Below are 18,165 nucleotides of genomic sequence, written 5' to 3'. Positions count from 1 at the left end.
GGGCCAGTTGCCTGTGCTTCAATGACCTCATCCCATAATTCCCCATACAGAGGTGTAGCAAGCAAGCAATGACCAGAGGCAAAAGTTTGCGGTTAGCTCATTGCCCCACCCAAGTAAATTCGTGACAACTGGAAAAATTCCTCTGCCCTACAATGAATATTGGCTACTCTAGTTCTCAACCCTGGTTATACTTTAGAATCACATAGGGAGTTGCTTTTTTGTTTTTTTCAAAATGAATTGGATGTCCAACTATTGGGTTAAAGGTTGAAAAGAAACTTTATGAATAGATCAAGCTTGTCTTAGTTTTCTGTTGCTTATGGCAGAATACCTGAAACTGGGTAATTTATTTTAAAAAGGAATTTCTTTCTTTTTTCTTTTTTTTTTTTTGAGACAGAGTCTCGCTTTGTTGCCCAGGCTAGAGTAAGTGCCATGGCGTCAGCCTAGCTCACAGCAACCTCAAACTCCTGGGCTCAAGCAATCCTGCTGCCTCAGCCTCCTGAATAGCTGGGACTACAGGCATGTGCCACCATTCCCGGCTATTTTTTTTCTATATGTATTAGTTGGCCAATTAATTTCTTTCTATTTATAGTAGAGACGGGGGTCTCACTCTTGCTCAGACTGGTTTCGAACTCCTGACCTAGAGCAATATGCCTGCCTCGGCCTCCCCAGAGTGCTAGGATTACAGGCGTGAGCCACCGCGCCCGGCCAGGAATTTATTTCTTACAGTTGTGGAGAAGTCCAAGGTTGAGTGGCAAAATCTGGTGAGGGCTTTCTTGGTGAGAAAGCCCTCTGCAGAGTCCTGAGGTGGCACAGTGCATCATATGGTAAGGGAGTTGATCATGTTAGCTCAGGTCTCTTTTCTCATAAAGCCATCAGTCCTACTCCCATGATAGGCCATTAATCCATTAACTTATTACTCCATTAACCTGTGAATGGATTAATCCATTCATAAGGGCAGAGCCCTCCTGACATGATCACCTCTTGGAGGTACCAATACTGCCAATACTGCCACATTGGGGAATAAATTTCAGCATGAGTTTTGGAAGGAATAAATGTTCAAACCATAGCACTCTGTCCCTGCCCCCCACACCCAACTCATTTCCTTCTCACATATATTCATTCCAACCTCATAGCTCCAAAGTCTTAACTTGTTCCTGCACCAACTGAAAAGTCTGAAGTCAAAAGCCTCATCTGTGAGCCTGTGAAATCAAAACGAGTTATCTACTTCTAAGATACAATGATGGCATAGGCACAAGACAGACATTCTCATTCCAAAAGGGAGAAAAAGGCCAAAAGAAAGGAGTAACAGGCCACAAGCATGTCTGAAACCCAAGGCCAGACATTAAGTCTTAAAGCGAGACAATGATCTCTCTTTTGATTCCTTGTGCTGCCTCCTGGACACACTGGGGTTGGGGCATGGCCTCAGGCAGCCCTATCCCTATGGCTTTGCTTGGTGAAGCCTATGTGTCTGCTCCTACAGGTTGGAGTATGGTGCCTGAAACTTTCCCAGGTGGGCACTGCATGCTGCCAGTGATTCTTCAGTTCTGGGGTCCTGGTGGTGGTTCTACTGCCATGGCTCCACTTGGCATTGTCCTAGTGGGGACTCTCTGTGGTGACCTTGCTTCCGCAGCTGCACTCTGCATTGCCCTGTTGGGGACTCTGCAGCAGTACCAACCCCACATTTTTTTATTTTTTTTATTTTTATTTTTTTTTTTTATTTTTTATTTTTTTGAGACAGAGTCTCACTTTGTTGCCCAGGCTAGAGTGAGTGCCGTGGCGTCAGCCTAGCTCACAGCAACCTCAAACTCCTGGGCTCAAGCAATCCTGCTGCCTCAGCCTCCCGAGTAGCTGGGACTACAGGCATGCGCCACCACGCCCGGCTAATTTTCTATATATATATATATCAGTTGGCCAATTAATTTCTTTCTATTTATGGTAGAGACGGGGTCTTGCTCTTGCTCAGGCTGGTTTCGAACTCCTGACCTCCAGCAATCCGCCCGCCTCGGCCTCCCAGAGTGCTAGGATTACAGGCGTGAGCCACTGCGCCCGGCCTTTTTTATTTTTTTAATATGGACTGCTTCACGAATTTGTGTGTCATCCTTTTGCAGGGGTCATGCTAATCTTCGCTGCATCGTTCCAATTTTAGTGTATGTGCTGCCGAAGCAGCAACCCCACATTTCTGTTCAGCATTGCTCTAGTTGGGGACTCTCTGTGGCAGCTCCACCCCTGCAACAAGTCTCTGCCTGGACCCCCAGGCTTTCCATGACATCTTTTGAAATCTGGGTGGAGAATGCCAAGCTTCCACAGCTGTTGCATTCTGCAAGCTTGCAGAATTAGCACCACACGGCTGCCACAAAGGTTTACTACTTGTACCTTCTGGAGCTTCAAATACTTGGTTCAACATTTGCCTAGAAGCAACATGAGGGAAGAGGTCCAGTCCCTCTGACTCCACACTCACCTCTGTTGGCAAAGTAGATCCTGCAGCTTACAGGACCCAATGTTCTAGGAGAGCAGTTTATAGAACATGAAGCAATTGCTCAGCACATCTCACATGGCACGTATTTTGGTCTTGGTCTTTCATCACAAGATGTGCTTCCTGGCTGCTAGCTCTTACACTCATATTGTTCAAATATCACCTGTGGTAAAGGCTTCATCAGCATGATCGATGTATTTCAAGATTTAAGACTTTTTAAACAGTTTTTCATGTTCCTTGTTTGAATTTTTATCTGCTATTATAGTTCCAATACAGTAGTCCTCCTTATGTGCGGTTTTGCTTTCCATGTTTCAGTTACCTGAGGCACAGACGATATTTTGGGGAAGAGACCACATTCACATAGCTATTATACTGTTATAATTGTTCTATTTTGAGTTATTGTTGTTGATCTCTTACTGTGCCCAATTTGTAAACTAAACTATCATTGGTATGTATGTATAGGAAAAACATAATATAGATAAGGTTTCGTATTATCTGTGGCATTAGGCATCCACTGGGTGTCTGGAACATACCTTGTGGATAAGGGGGGACTAGTATAGTCATTACTAGTGGTTTTCAAATTTGAGTGAATATCAGAACCACCTGGCAATCTCCTTATAAAAAGATTACTGTGCCCTACATGCAGTTTCTGATTCAGTAGGCAAGTCCAAAGAATTTGTATGTTTAGGGGCCCAGGGTCTGCACTTTGAGAACCACTGGTCTATAAAAAGAAACTTAGGCCGGGCGCTGTGGCTCACACCTGTAATCCTAGCACTCTGGGAGGCCGAGGCAGGTGGATTGCTCAAGGTCAGGAGTTCGAAACCAGCCTGAGCAAGAGCGAGACCCCTGTCTCTACTATAAATAGAAAGAAATTAATTGGCCAACTAATATATATAGAAAAAAATTAGCCTGGCATAGTGGCACATGCCTGTAGTCCCAGCTACTCAGGAGGCTGAGCAGCAGGATTGCTTGAGCCCAGGAGTTTGAGGTTGCTGTGAGCTAGGCTGATGCCACGGCACTCACTCTAACCTGGGCAACAAAGCAAGACTCTGTCTCAAAAAAAAAGAAAGAAAAAAAGAGAAGAAAATTGGGGGAGGGGGGGAATGAGCAATATACGTAACCTTAGCATTTGTATCCCCATAATATGCTGAAATAAAAAAATAAATATTAAAGTTCCTAAAACTGAAAAAAAAAAAAAGAAAATTAGAGACAACACTCTCATTCATATCACTATATTTATTGTGCACTTCATATGCCAGGTACTTTTCTGGATACTGAGGAAACAGTGGTGAATAAAACAAACTCCCTGCCTTCAAGATTCCCATCTCCAGATACTAAGACATATTAAAATTTAGAGTAATTAAAACAGTGTATTTTGGTACAAGAATAGATATAGTAATGATATAAATTACGGGAAAAAAACCCTGGCTTATGTAATAAGTAAGTATACATTAAAAGCAGTATTGCAGCATGGCTTCAGGACTAGTTTGAGTAATTCAGAAAGAGCCTATTTTAAGGCTCCCTAGCCCACCCACATACATCACTTTTGAGTATTATTTATACTGGGTACTTAAAATGGGGGAAACATAGATGTGGCACCAAATTTATGACAAGATGATCTGAAATTCCTAATTTCAGGTGGATATGGCTGGTGAGGGATGGGATCTTAATAAGCCCCCAGTTTTGGTTGACTTTTACTAATGAGGAAAATGGTTAGGATTAAGCAGGGTCTGGAGGAATCACCTGGACAGGCTCAGACTTTACAGCGCTTCCCTTCTCTCCCTACCCCAACACTTGGCGAAATCTCACATTCAGATGGCCTTTCAAAGGAGTGAGAAACAAATATGGTTCTAGGACAATTGATTATTCAAGAAAAAAGTATACCAAAATAAATTCTAGATGGAATAAAGTTTAAAATGTAAGAAATAAAAACAAAGAACAAGGGAATATAAGTGATTTTTTTTTTTATCTGATACAGAGGTTGGGAAACAGAACAAAACTAACTGATTACATAACTTACAAGTTAGAAAAATATGGTTATACTAATGGAAAATGAACAAGTTAATTCGAAAAAGAAATACAAATGGTCGCTTAACATTTGAAAAACAGATTAGCTTCCCTGGTAGAGCAAAGAAAATGCCAATTAAATTTAACTATTAAACACCATTTTCAATACATCAAATTGACAAAAATTAAAAGCCTGGTGCCACCCTGAGGCTGATGTACTGTTATGAGTGAGGTGAAGTAGATGCCTAGAGATGGTAAATGAATAAAATGCTAAAAACCTCTCTAGAAAACAATTTTAAAGTAAACATCAATAGCTTTAAAAATATCCAAATACTTTGATCCAGTAATTCTGCTTCCAGCAATTCATTCTAAGGAAATCATCAGAAATATACTCAGAGATGTCTATACAAGCATGTTTGACCAGTTATTGTATCACTTAGGACTGCATTTGGCAGACAGAAACCTGACAAGAGGCTTAAATAAGCATAGTGTTTATTCTTCTCATGTCTCAAGAAGTGCAGAGATCAGCAGTCCAAGGCTGGTACAGCAGGTCAAGGCATGCCATCAAGAATCCAAGCTCCCTGAGTCTTTCCACTTAACCGCCCAAAGTAAGTGGCTGCCTTCCTTATGCCTAAAAATGGCTCTGGTCCTCAGGTTTCATGTCTACACTCCAAGCAGAAGGAAGACTTCATGCTTGCCAAGTCTGTTCTCTTGCATCAAAAACTCAGCAGCTTTATTAAGCAGAATTCCAACTGCTAACTCTTAACTGGCTAGAGCTGAGTCTCATGGCCACCCTTAGCAGGGACTGGGGAGGTATTTTTAACTAGACACATTATCATCGCCCCCACCCAAAGTGGGGTTCTCCTAATGAGGAAGATACAACAGGGGATCTATTTAATTATAAAATTCTCTGCAGCTAAGAATGTCAGGTTTTCTAAATTTACTGACCTGAAAAATGCTCATGATGTAATGTCAAGGAAGAAGCAGGACACAGAACACATACAATTGTATTTATACAATTTTGTTTATACAAACAAAATGTATTTTGCTTAAAAATATATAATTTACATACACACTCACACATAAAAAATAACAAAATGGTAATAGTAGTTAACTTTTACCAAGTTGGCATTTCAAGTCAGAGAGGTATTGATGGACAGATGTAGTTTATTTTATTAAACTTTTCCCTGTATTTTCTAAATCTTCTATAATGAACTCCTTATAATAGGAAAAAAATGTTATTTTAAAAAACATCCCATATATTTTCCAGGGAGACTATGTCCAAAATGTTTACACTTACTCATTTTCATCTTCATTGCCAAAAGAAAGGAGGCTACTGTTTTTGATTTGTTTTTGTGAGTGCTTTTTAACTGAGTCCCGATTTATTTCATCTTCACTTGTCTTTTTCTTTTTTGAGCTTGCTGTTAAACCTGAATATTTTTCATCTGAGGGACGCTTGACTGGTTTTCGATACATGATTCTTCCATCAGCTGGAGGTGGTTCTTCCTCTGAGTAAAAACAAATTTTTAAGAACTTTCTTCTGTCCTCATTATTTTGCCTTTATCAGAGAATCAAATAGCAAGAAAATCTCATATTGTATTTAAGGATATCCTTGCGTCAATTCAGTCTGGTCTTCTCCACTGTCTCTGGCGATAGGCCCTATAACGCCCCTATGGGCTGCCACTCAATAAAAATTCACTTACTGAAGTATTTCATAATACTGCCAGTCCAAATTAATTACAATCAGGTTGTATTTTTAAGTACTTTGAAAAGTAATTGTTTGGAACTGCAGTATTTTCCCCTAAAACAATGTAATAAATGTTTAGCATACCACACTTCAGGCACTAATTAAACAGACCTTTGTTGACTGGTAATAAACCTAAACACTTATTTTTTTAAAAACTGGATCTTTTTACTCAAATTAACACCTAATCCTCATAACAACCTAATAAGGTAGGTATAATTATTGTCCCTTTATTTTGATGAAGAAATTGAAACTGAGAAATGAAATAACTTGCTTAAAGGTCACACATATGGTAAGTGTCAAAGCCATGCCTTCAACCTAGAAATGTCTCCTTCAAACATACCGTAGTATTACATAAAATAAAACAACTTCATAATCCAGCCTCCTTAAATTGTTAGAAAAGCCAGATTACTTTCAAATATACCTGCTTTGGCAGCCTTTATTTCTGCTTTAATTTTCATGACTTCTTCTGCTGACAGATCTCCTTTTCTAACCACCACCACTTGGGGCTGTTCATCTTCTTTGTCACTATAGTCACCATCTTCATCTGGGAGCTGAGGCTGGATTCTCTATGGGAAAACACAAATATGATGTTAGGGCACTGACATGGAATGAAATACAACCACTGCCTCTGTGAGAAATGGTATCATTGAAATGATAAGGGTAACTTTATTAACTAAATGCCTTTGGCCATGAATTTTTTTTTTTTTTTTGAGACAGAGTCTCACTCTGTTGCCTGGGCTAGAGTGCCATGACATCAGCCTAGCTCACAGCAACCTCAAACTCCTGGGCTCAAGCAATCCTTCTGCCTCAGCCTCCTGAGTAGCTGGGACTACAGGCATATGCCACCATGGCCGGCTCATTTTTTCTTTTTAGTTGTTTGGCTAATTTTTTTTCTATTTATAGTAGAGACAGGGTCTCACTCTTGCTCAGGCTGGTCTCGAACTCCTGAGCTCAAGCAATACTCCCGCTTCAGCCTCCCAAAGTGCTAGGATTACAGGCGTGAGCCACCGCACCTGGCCAGGCCATGAACTCTAAAGAGACTAACCTTACCAAGTGAGGGAAGAGGTCTGCCTGCCTGTCATGCTGGGGTGGCTGTCCAGTGGAATTTGTTTCTGTCTCCGCAGGACCCAGCTTGCAGTTGCTAGTATCTGGGGCCCTTTGCTTTGGCTACTGCTGTCATTCCTAGCCTACTCAGGGCAACACTGAACCACATTGGTTCTTTTTGCTTATCAACAATTTTCACCTTCGTCTCTTCTCAAAGATGCAAAAGGACAGATGTGGCGAGCATAAGCCTTTGCCTGTATTCCTTTATCCTGCTAGAGTGCAGATCTGAATCCTGAGGACCAGAGCCATTTTTATTTTTATTTTTTTTTGAGACAGAGTCTTGCTTTGTTGCCCAGGCTAGAGTGAGTGCCGTGGCATCAGCCTAGCTCACAGCAATCTCAAACTCCTGGGCTAAAGCAATCCTCCTGCCTCAGCCTCCCAAGTAGCTGGGACTACAGGCATGCGCCACCATGGCCGGCTAATATTTTTCTATATATATATTAGTTGGCCAATTAATTTCTTTCTATTTATAGTAGAGACGGGGTCTTGCTCTTGCTCAGGCTGGTTTCGAACTCCTGACCTCGAGCAATCCGCCCGCCTCGGCCTCCCAGAGTGCTAGGATTACAGGTGTGAGCCACCACACCCAGCACAGAGCCATTTTTAGACATAAGGAAGGCAGCCACTTGCTTTGGGTGGCCTAAGTGGAAAGCCTCAAGGAGCTTGGAGCCTTGCTGGAATGCCTTGAGTTGCTGTACCAGCCCTGGACTGCTGACCTCAAACACCACCAAAGTATAGAAAAAAGGAAGTAAAAGGTACTCTTTCTCTTACCTCTGGGCTATAGAATGGATGTTGTGTTAGCAGGCATAAAAACAACATTCATTTCCTTATACAACTCCATCAGAGCTCTTGGGTGACCAGGTGCATTGTCAATGAGCAGTAATATTTTGAAAGGAATCTTTTGTTCTGAGCAGTAGGTCTCAACGGTGGTGCTAAAATATTCAGTAAATCATACTATAAACATACATGCTGTCATCCAGGCTTTGTTTTTCCATTTACAAAACAGAGATTTAGCATAATTCTGAAGGGCCCTAGGATTTTCGGAATGGTAAATGAGCATTGGTTTCAGCTGCATTAGTCACCAGCTGCATTAGTCCCTAATAAGAGTCAGCCTATTCTTTGAACCCAGACATTGACTTCTCTAGTTACAAAAGTCCTAGAGGGCATCTTCCAGTATAAGGCTATTTCGTCTACATTGAAAATCTATTGTTTTGTATAGACACCTTCATTGATTATCTTAGCTAGTGCTTCTGGATAACTTGCTGTAGCTTCTCCATCAGCACTTGTTGCTTCACCTCCCACTTTTATGTTATGGAATCCAGCTTCTTTCCTTAAACCTCATAAACCAACCTCTGCTAGCTTCAAATTTTTCTCGTGCAGCTTCTTCACCTCTCAGACTTCAAAGAATTGAAGAGAGTCAGTACCTTGCTCTGGATTAGGCTTAGGCTTAAGGGAATGTGGCAGCTGGTTTGATATTCTATCCAAACAACTAAAGCTTTTTCCCTATCAACAATAGGCTGTTTAATTTTCTTATTATTTGTGTGTTCACTGGAGTAGCACTTCTGATTTCCTTTAAGAACTTTTCCTTTGCATTCACAACTTGGCTGTTTGGCACAAGAGGCCTAGCTTTTGGTCTCTCTTGGCCTTTGACATACCTTCCTTACTAAGCTTAACCCTTTGCACTCACTTGCTTTTTTCTCTATTCCTTTATTCTACTCGGGATTTAATTTTTAAAATACCCCAGAGTAATAAATACTGGAGTTTTTTTCATACAAACTTATTTATTTGGATTTTTTATATTTCAAATTATTGATACATTCAAAGAGTAATTTTAATCTCTATAATTTTTCATGGTGTGAGCTGCTACCGATGCTAACCGTGTTGAGTCACACTCGACATCAGAGTGCAAAGGGTTAATCATTTCTAGGCTTTGATTTAAAGTGAGAGATATGCGACAGTTCTTTCCACTTGAACATTTAGAAGCCATTGTAGGGTTAGCCAGGCTAATTTCAATATTGTTGTGTCTCAGGGGATAGACACAAGGAGAGGAAGAGAGACATGGGAATGGCTGGTCGGAGGAGCAGTAAGAATACACAACATGAATCGATTAAGTTAACCATCTTATATGGGTGTGGTTCATGGCACCCCAAAACAATTAGAATAGTAACATCAAAGATCACTGATCACTATAACAGATAATAATGAAAAAGTATGAAATATTGTGAGGATTACCAATGTGACACAGAGCCAAGAAGTGAGCACATGCTGTTGGATAAATGGTGCCAATAGACTTGGTGAAGCTGGATTGCTACAAACCTTCAACTCATTAAAAATGCAATATCGACTGGGCGCGGTGACTCACCCTTGTAATTCTAGCACCCTGGGAGGCCGAGGTGGGAGGATCGCTCAAGGTGAGGAGTTTGAATCCAGCTTGAGCAAGAGTGAAACCCTGTCTCTACTAAACATAGAAACTAATTGGCCAACTAAAAAATATATATAGAAAAAATTAGCCAGGCATGCTGGTGCATTCCTGGAGTCCCAGCTACTCAGGAGGCTGAGGCAGGAGGATCACTTGAGCCCAGGAGTTTGAGGTTGCTGTGAGCTAGGCTGACGCCACAGCACTCTAGCCCAGGCAACAGAGTGAGACTCTGTCTCAAAAAAAAAAAAAAAAAAAGAAAAGAAAAGCAATATCTGCGAAGCTCAGTAAAGCAAAACACAATAAAACAAGGTATGCATACACTGAATAATTTCATGTAAGTCAATCTTGTCTTTTGTTCTACTAAGCTCTGAGTGACTTGAGTGGTAGGTCTTAGTGCAAGTACTAGAGAGAGTGCTAAATAAATTTATTTCTCCACACATCATCTAAACATAATGGTCTGTTCCTATTGAAAGAAGTAGGACAAATTTTGGTGTGAACCGGTTAGGGTTGAAGCCTAGGAGGCTCAGAAGTTGACTCCCACTGATCCCCAGTTCCCAGACTACAGTAGTCAGGTTTTGGATCTTTCTTGAAGCTCCTGTTCTATTCAGACCCAAGATATTTAAGTCTCTTGCCTACTCCTTTTCTTTTTAAATTTTCTTGCCTTTTTAAAAACAACAACAACAACAACAAAAAAAACCCATAGAAATAGATCCAGACATTGCGCCAAAGACGTTCCAGACTCCAGTCCTAGGACACTGGGTCATTTGATTGAGTGGCCTGTTTCCTTCTCTGGAGAGCAGGACGTAGCTACTACTTACCCTGCTAACGCATAGGTTTGGAGAAAAGCAAGTGGAAAGAACAGAGAGGAAAGTTATCTTTCTTTACCATTTACCAGAGACGAGGCGCCTTACCTACATCAGGTCATTTTCAAAAACCCAGCAACGCTCTAATAAGCGACACAGAGCGAGATTCCTGGGCGTAAGAGGCTGTAGGCGCTTGAAAAGAACCAGCTTGGTGTCAGCGCTCCCCGCGAATTGGGGGCCAGGAGCGTCGGTACCTGGCTTCCAGGTCAAGACAGAAGCCGGAAGTGGCGGGTCGCGTTTCTGAAGTAACACGACAGTTCCTGGGCTCACCTTAGTCTCTACGGTGGGCCCTTCCCTGTAGCCGACCCGCTCCTTGAAGCGGGCCAGAAACGCCGGCTCGGCCGGCCGCACGTACGACACCTGGTTCCGCTTGCTCATGGCAGCTCTGAGGAAAGAGAAGCTCCCCGGCCGACACTGACAGCACTGAGGCGATGGCGCTTACTAGTGTCGTCACCGGGACCACGCCCCCGACGCGTAGGCCGGGCAACATGGCGGCCTCCGTTCTGGCGTCAACGTTTGGTTCTAGCGCCAAATTCAAATTCGCGGCCATCTTGAGCGGGCGGGATCCCGTGGCGCGGCGCGCCGGGAGGTGGGGGCATCGGTAGCATTGGTCTCGGGATCGAGAGGTGAGGGCGATATGGCACCCGGCTGCAAAAGTAAGTCAAGAGTCCCGACTTCGAGACGCCGTCCTCCCCGCCAACATAGCTGTGAAAGGACGGCCGTCCTCGGCCACCCGCAGGGCTCCTTACTGGGTGTGAAGGGCAGGAGCTGACTGGAATCTCCCTGTCCCTCAAAGACGATGCGCTGGTGGAAGGGCTTTCAATCCTTCCTTCTGTGCCTTGCGCGCAGGCTAGGAGCCTGGCGCCGTTCTAGGCGCTTAGGGTGAGCAGTGAACCTGCTGCTGTTTCCTTTTGTTCTCTCGGTTCTTCCGTTTCTTCTCTCACGTCCCGATCAGGGCTACCTCCCGAGTAGCCTTGCCTGAAGATCCGCCCTTGCTCTCACCACCACCTGCATATTTACACATTTCTGACCTCCCTGAGGGAAGGATTTATTTATGTTCCAAACACCTTTTCCCCTTTGGGATAGTCTCTCCATAGATAAGGGATTTTTAAAGCACAGATTATAGCGATGTCTTTATATTCTCACAAGATCTGTTTTCACCTAAAGGAGACCTGTCCAATTTCTTCCTTTTTTTTTTTTTCCCCCTTCTCACAGAGGAGAGCACTGTCATTTTTGCATGTGATAAACCCTTCAATTTTCACTGATTTCTTGAAATGTGACCTTCTGTGTACGTGTGCCACTTACATTGCCTAATCTCTTATGGAGTCTTGTTTTTTAAAGCGGATTATGAGCTTGTCACGGTCCTGTCCATGTCTGGACTTTGAAGTGTTTCCCCAGTTCTTGAGCCCCTGGCTTGGAATCGCAAGCCTTGGCCCATGCGACGGAAAGAGATGAAGTATGCCTGAAGAATTTATTGTAAGAAAAGTTTAAGGGTGCAAAACAAAAGTACATTTCCTAAGGGGAAATGGATCTGTCTCCACAAGTGGAGAAGACACCGTCTTGTATGTTTTTCCTTTTATATGCTAGTATTATATGTTGATGTAAAGGTCAGGTACAATTACTTAGGACTATATGTCACAGGTTTTGGGGTCTGGATTTGGACATAACTTAAAGGTTTTGTTCCAGGCATTCCCTTCTCCTATATGTGTGATGGGGAAAGTCACCATTTATGGTGTTTGTCTATTTTTTGATTGGTGGTCACTGTTCCATGGTCTAATTTACACAATTCTTTAAGACTGAAATAACTGTTTCCCTTGGTTTTCTGTAACTATTTCCTTCTTATTGTTTTTCTTTAACTGTTTCCTCCTCGTTTTTCTGCTCCTATCATTCCATTACCTCTTGTTTTTCTGTCCCTAAAAAGCTGACTTAATGGGGTCTTTGTGAAGGGTTTGAAGAGTAATGAGGAGATGCCTATGTTAGATGATTGAAGAAATTGTGACCTTTTGGTATTTGCACCTTCCAACAGCGTTAAAGTTTCTAGCTCTCTGTCAATTGTAATTGTTTTGGTGGAGTTGTTTTATTAACCTTTTAGGTCAATCATACCATTATCTGAAGACCTCATCATGCTATCTTTTACCATCTAAAATATTCTTTTTCCTTCACCATTTTCAGTATTCAGGGACTATGAGTGTACAAGTTGGTACATTATTAGATGGAAATATTCATCCTGTTTTCTGCACAATCGCAGTATTTGTTCTTTGTTTACACTTTATTGAAAAGTTCAGTAAACCTGGACTCAAGCAAAAGATCACTGATGCTTGTAACATAAGTTAAGCACCTGCTTATTTAATGGAAAGTGATATTTGTGTGTTACTGTCCATTAAAGGGCTCTGGCCAATCTGTAAACTGAAGTTGAGGACTTTTCTAAAAGTAGTGGGAGCAAGGTATTCACAACTTCTTTTTATGATGAGGGTGATGCCATGGGGAATTTTTTCACTCCCTTAAGTTTGTTAGCAAAATTGAGGTTGGTGATATTCCAGGTAAGTGCTTCTTGCATTCCTAACAGTCTAGAGGTCTGGTCTATGAAGTAGGAACACAAAGGAGGATGAAGCTCTCTGCAACTTTTGCTTTATGCCCATGAAGGCTGTCTCTAGTGACAACCATTGGCACCATGGGTTGGTAACTGTGAAATCAGAGAAATAAGAAAGTGAAAAGTTACCCTTATGAAATTGACTGGTAAATCTAGTCTTAAAGAGATTCCCTTTCTGAACTTAATCATGTTTGGGCAAATGACTGATGAGTATTTATCTAGACTGCTGGGTAAAGCATCTAATGGTCTTTTTAAAGCAAGAAGACTCTTTTTAGTTTTACTATTTACTATTTGGTTGAAGTATAACTTACATGCAGTAAAGGGCACAAATGTTGAATGCTGTTGAACAAATTTTTACATACGAATACACTAGTGCAGGCATCCTCAAACTACGGCCCACGGGCCATATGCAGGTGTTTTTGCCCCTTTGTTTTTTTACTTCAAAATAAGATATGTGCAGTGTGCATAAGAATTTGTTCATAGTTTTTTTTAAACTATAGTCCGTCCCTCCAATGGTCTGAGGGACAGTGAACTGACCCCCTGTTTAAAAAGTTTGAGGACCCCTGCTAGTGTAACCAACACCCCCAAAACTGTTCCCATACTCCAGAAAGTTCCCTGTCACCCTTCCTAGTCAAAATAATTATAACTACATGATAAGCTTTTATTTTTTTATTTTTTATTTTTTACTAGGAATCAGGAAGCAAACATGATAAGCTTTTATACTCCCTTTAACCTTTGATCAAGAGGCAGCATAATGAGGTAGTTAAGAGTAGGATATCTGGATCCAGGATGCCTGCATTCAAGTTCTAGCACTTTTCAATGATGCTTCCTTAGATCTCAATCAGAAATCACGGCAGAACTGTCTAATTTTGTGTAATTTTTTATTTCACTATATGTTACTATTTGCTTATTAACTTTATTAAAGTAAATGTTTTACTTTGGAATCCTTTTAGATTTACAAGTTAAGATACAAGCTACATTGCAGGCCTGTTACACATGTGCAGTTGTTATACATGTGCAGATCAGTATTCATCTGATCACTTCTAGAGATCTCTGCAGAGATGAAGAGCTGGCAGCCTACCCTCTGGGGCTTGTTATTGGTATTTGCTTGCTTATTTGTTTAGCAACTGGCTATATAGATTTAGTGAAATCTGTTTCTCTCTCACGGTGTTAAGCCTTTGGTGTTGCTCCTCAGGGAAGCACAGCTTTGGATATGCCCACCGTTATCCTGGGATGTCAGTGGTTTTGATAGGGATCCTTTTCTCTGGCCACACTCAGCTATTAAACTCCAATAATTGCCACCTGATTGCTCTCCTGTTTTCAACAATGCCCCAGGGCATAAATTGCCCTACAAGATGCTCCAATTAAATTCTTGCTCCTTTGAAGTAGGAGTTTCTGAGATCCGTGTTTGATATTTGTTGTGACTCCAGTGCAGCTGTGCCTAGCTGTTTTACTTCCCATTCTCTCCCACAAACTAACAGGCCTGCATTTAGCTTGTATCTTGAATATCTTCATTATTACTTTGCACTACAACTTCCACTGTTCTTGAGAGTGCCCTTACATTTGAACTTCTCTGTGCTCTGTTGCAAATGCTGTTGGGTCTTTTGGGAAGAGATTAGAAGCTATCTGTTTATGGCCTGTCCCTTCCCCAAAGCAAAATCTCTGAGTCTGGTCGCTGGGAATGGAGATAATGGCAATCTTGTCTCTGAGTGACATCCTCATTCTAGTTGCTGACCAGTTTGTTGGTGTGGGGGAGTATGGCAGCCTGGGATCTTCTCAACTTTCCTTTCCAGTGTGGAATCACTGCTTCATGAACTGGACCAAGGGTAATTAGGACCCCAGTGTACTCAACATGCAGCAGCCAAGGTAGAGCCTCTCTTCCACAAATTAGGGCTGAGTCAGAGAAGGGAGCCCTCACCTCTCAATCAAACTTATCTGGGACTTAGCCTCAGCAACAGTAGTTAGCTGGAGACGGAATGAGAAACTCTGACTTCCTGCTACTCCTGGGAATAAAGTCCTTTAATTGGGACCTGAAACAAGAGGAATCCCTGTGTTCTTGGTTGCTGCAGCTAGAGTGAGCTGGGAGGGAGTGATCTTGATTCAAATAACACAGAATCACCTTTCTAACTGAATTTTCATAGATGTTTCTTGAGTAGATGTTTCTTCATTTGCTGTTTGCCTTTAGGAACATTTCCAGAGGCTTTAATGTTTTTTTTTTTTTGTTTGTTTGTTTTTTTTTTTTAATTTCACCAGTTTCACTCAGGAGTGGGTCAGTGGCATTCCTCACAATGTCATGCCAGATGTTGACCTCTGACTTCTTTTTTTAATAGAATCATTCTGTCTGCTAGGTTGAGAATAGATGGGGGTGGGAGAAACAGGGAGACTGTTGTAATAATCCAAGTAAGAGATGTGGCTGACTTGATTCCATGGTGGTGGCAATGGATTTGACAGGAAGTTGTAGGATTCTGGATATATTTTGATGTTAGAGCCAAAGATTTTCTGACAGGTTGGATATGGAGAGTGAGAAAGAATGGAGTCAGGGATGATTATATGGTTTTTTGCCTAAACAACTGGAAAGATGGAGTTGTTATTAACTGAAATGGAGAAGTACATTCGGGGTGAGGCCAGGGCCATCAGGAAGCTCAGGTTTGGACGTGTTAAATTTGAAACATCACCCACTGGAGATCCAATTGGAGATATCAGGTAGACAATTAGATATGAGTTTGGGGCTCAGGAGAGCAGTGCAGGGTGAAGGTTTAAATTTGGCAAGGATCAATAGGTATTTAGCACTTATTTTTTTATTTTTATTTTTTTTTCCCACGGTATTTAGCATTTAAAACCACAAGATAAGATGTCATCACCAATGTAATGGGTTAGAATGGAACAGAGAATAGGATCAAAGCCAGGGCCCTGGAGTGCCCCCGTGTTGATGTCAGGGATCTGAGGAAGCCGAGGCATGTCAGCAACCGAGTAGTATGTTAGAGAAGAATAGCATTTCTATATTGCAATTTTAATTTTTATCTTTTTTTCCTAGATGAGTTACGCAATGTGACAAATTGTCAGTCTAACCAGCCCAGGTAAGAAAAAATCTTGTTGATGCACCTCAGAGAATTAGGGATGTAATATTTCTTAAAAAACCATTTAACATAGTTAGGGATACTTGTTTCAAAATTTAACTTGGTCCTAGACCAGCTGGAAAATATGGGAAAACCACATACCTTCCCTGCCCTCTCATTTTCCAGGCTAAACAATAGAATCAATAGCATAATTCTCCCTTGGAATGTCTTATGTTGCTGGTAAGAGGAAAATGAGAGACAAGCAGTGCTTGAAATCCCTTGAAATGAACTCCCTTTGAGTTCTTTTCAAGTAAAGGGTTGTGAAGGTGCCACAACCCTTTTACCAACTTTTTACTGTGAAGTATATCAATAAAAAGGGTGGGTCATTTGAGACTTTTTAAAAAGAGGTAAATTTAAATGGTGTAGATCTTGGGCTTTGTGGGGAAACTCTCATTATAGAACATTAGAGGCAATGTGAGATTCACATCCTTGTTCACTTTCTTTTCTCCAGTAAACTTAGCTGTTATGTGTTTTTTGTCTTTAGTAACGAAGGGGATGCCATCAAAGTTTTTGTGCGAATTCGTCCACCTGCAGAGGGTTCTGGGTCAGCTGATGGAGAGCAAAGCTTATGCTTGTCTGTGCTGTCTTCCGTGAGTCTCCGGTTGCACTCCAATCCTGAACCCAAGATCTTCACGTTTGATCATGTTGCAAACATGGACACCACTCAGGTAATGATAATTAGAAACTTAACTTTTCACTTGGAACATGGAAGGCTTTGTTATATGCAAGGATTTCATTTCTGGTCACTTTTTAGTTTGGTAGATCTCAGATAAGGAAGCTCAAACATTCCATACATCTGCTATTAGATTTTACATCTAATTTTATTGACTAGTTTTCTTCTTCAAATTTTGTACCAGAATGACACGAGGCTGCCTTACTTTCCCTTTCCATTCAGTGATGGAGGTTAGCAAGTATGTAGTTTTCTGAGCCACATGAATGATTGATTAATAAGTACAGCTGAATTGCGTAGTTTAGGATATAGGATTACTATGATGTTAATAACTGCTTTTCTAATTAAGGCCAATTTAATTAAGATCTAGTTAGTGCTATCGAATAGAACTTTCTGCAATGAGGAAAATGTTCCATATCTATGCTTTCCTTTACTATAGCCTCTAGCTAGCCCCATGTGACTATTTAAGTTTAATTGAAATTAAATAAAACTAAAAATTCAGTGCTTCAGATGCACTAGCCACATATGGCTATTGAGCACTTTTAATGTGGCTAGTGTCTCTGAGGCACTAATTTTACATCTTATTTAAATTTAATTATATAGCCACATGTAGCTAATGGCTACTGTATTAAATATCACAGATCTTGATTATTCATGTTATACACATGAATGTTTTTGCTGAGACATTTAGATCTTTTTCCTTTTCATCTGGGGCATTGCTGGCCAATAGAAATATAAAGTGAGCTACATATATAATTTAAAATTTTCTAGTAGCCACATTAAAAATAAAGTAAAAAGGACCAGATAAAATTGACTTTAATATATCTTATTTAATCCAATATATTCAAAATATCATTTCAACATGTAATCAATATGAAGTAAAATTATTAATATTTTCCGTTTTTTTAATACTCTTCCAAATCTGATATGTATTTTACACTTATGGGACATCTCAATTTGGGGCTATGTATTTTATGCTAATACCAGTATAATTCAGTATGCTATACAAAATTCTGTATACGGTTTAGATGTGTGCTTTAAATCTAATTATATAGGAGATTAATGGACATAGTTATTTTTAAAGTTTTATCATCTTACATGTTTTAGCCATTTCTCTATCATGGATGTAATCTTCATATTATCACAAGCGATTAAAAACTCTAAGCACTCAAATTTTAT

At 40.8% G+C, this 18,165-nt stretch overlaps 2 protein-coding genes and 1 non-coding gene across 5 annotated transcripts in view; 1 reads left to right on the top strand and 2 right to left on the bottom strand.

Annotated features, from left to right (window-relative positions):
- Nucleotides 1-2,063: 2,063 nt before the first annotated feature.
- On the bottom strand, nt 2,064-2,168 carry LOC142874940 (U6 spliceosomal RNA). The gene has a single exon (XR_012922527.1). It is a non-coding gene; the product is annotated as a U6 spliceosomal RNA (small nuclear RNA).
- Nucleotides 2,169-4,424: 2,256 nt separating this feature from the next.
- Nucleotides 4,425-11,050, bottom strand: KIAA1143 (KIAA1143 ortholog). Of its 2 annotated transcripts, XM_076006856.1 has the most exons (4): nt 10,881-10,972; nt 8,100-8,260; nt 6,649-6,793; nt 4,425-5,988 (listed from the first exon to the last, which is right to left on the bottom strand). In XM_076006856.1, the coding sequence occupies exons 2-4, from the start codon at nt 8,145-8,147 to the stop codon at nt 5,777-5,779; spliced, it is 405 nt and encodes a 134-aa protein (XP_075862971.1). In that variant the 5' UTR covers nt 8,148-8,260; nt 10,881-10,972; the 3' UTR covers nt 4,425-5,776. The 2 variants fall into 2 exon arrangements, with proteins under 2 accessions (XP_075862971.1, XP_075862970.1); XM_076006855.1 differs by lacking the exon at nt 8,100-8,260 and having other exon boundaries at nt 10,881-11,050.
- Nucleotides 11,051-11,137: 87 nt separating this feature from the next.
- Nucleotides 11,138-18,165, top strand: part of KIF15 (kinesin family member 15) — a 68,397-nt gene continuing 61,369 nt past the window's right edge. For both annotated transcript variants that reach the window (XR_001155500.2, XM_012770347.3), the window contains exons 1-3: nt 11,138-11,266; nt 16,235-16,277; nt 16,801-16,984. Coding sequence is in view for 1 of the 2 variants with exons in the window: in XM_012770347.3 (XP_012625801.2) it covers nt 11,248-11,266; nt 16,235-16,277; nt 16,801-16,984 (246 nt within the window). In the remaining variant the exon portion in view is untranslated. The remainder of the gene's footprint in view (nt 11,267-16,234; nt 16,278-16,800; nt 16,985-18,165) is intronic.

This window comes from Microcebus murinus, chromosome 1 (genome assembly GCF_040939455.1).
Source record: "Microcebus murinus isolate Inina chromosome 1, M.murinus_Inina_mat1.0, whole genome shotgun sequence".
In the NCBI taxonomy this organism is placed as follows: domain Eukaryota; kingdom Metazoa; phylum Chordata; class Mammalia; order Primates; family Cheirogaleidae; genus Microcebus; species Microcebus murinus.
This window is presented reverse-complemented; position numbering and strand designations above follow the sequence as displayed.

Bases quoted from the DNA above. Each gene is read 5' to 3' on its own strand.
- KIAA1143 (XM_076006855.1), bottom strand. From the start codon at position 10,988: ATGAGCAAGCGGAACCAGGTGTCGTACGTGCGGCCGGCCGAGCCGGCG. The intron at 6,794-10,880 runs GTGAGCCCAGGA...GTTTTCCCATAG, and splicing joins GGCCCACCGTAGAGACTAAG to AGAATCCAGCCTCAGCTCCC. The intron at 5,989-6,648 runs GTATATTTGAAA...GTTTTTACTCAG, and splicing joins AATAAAGGCTGCCAAAGCAG to AGGAAGAACCACCTCCAGCT.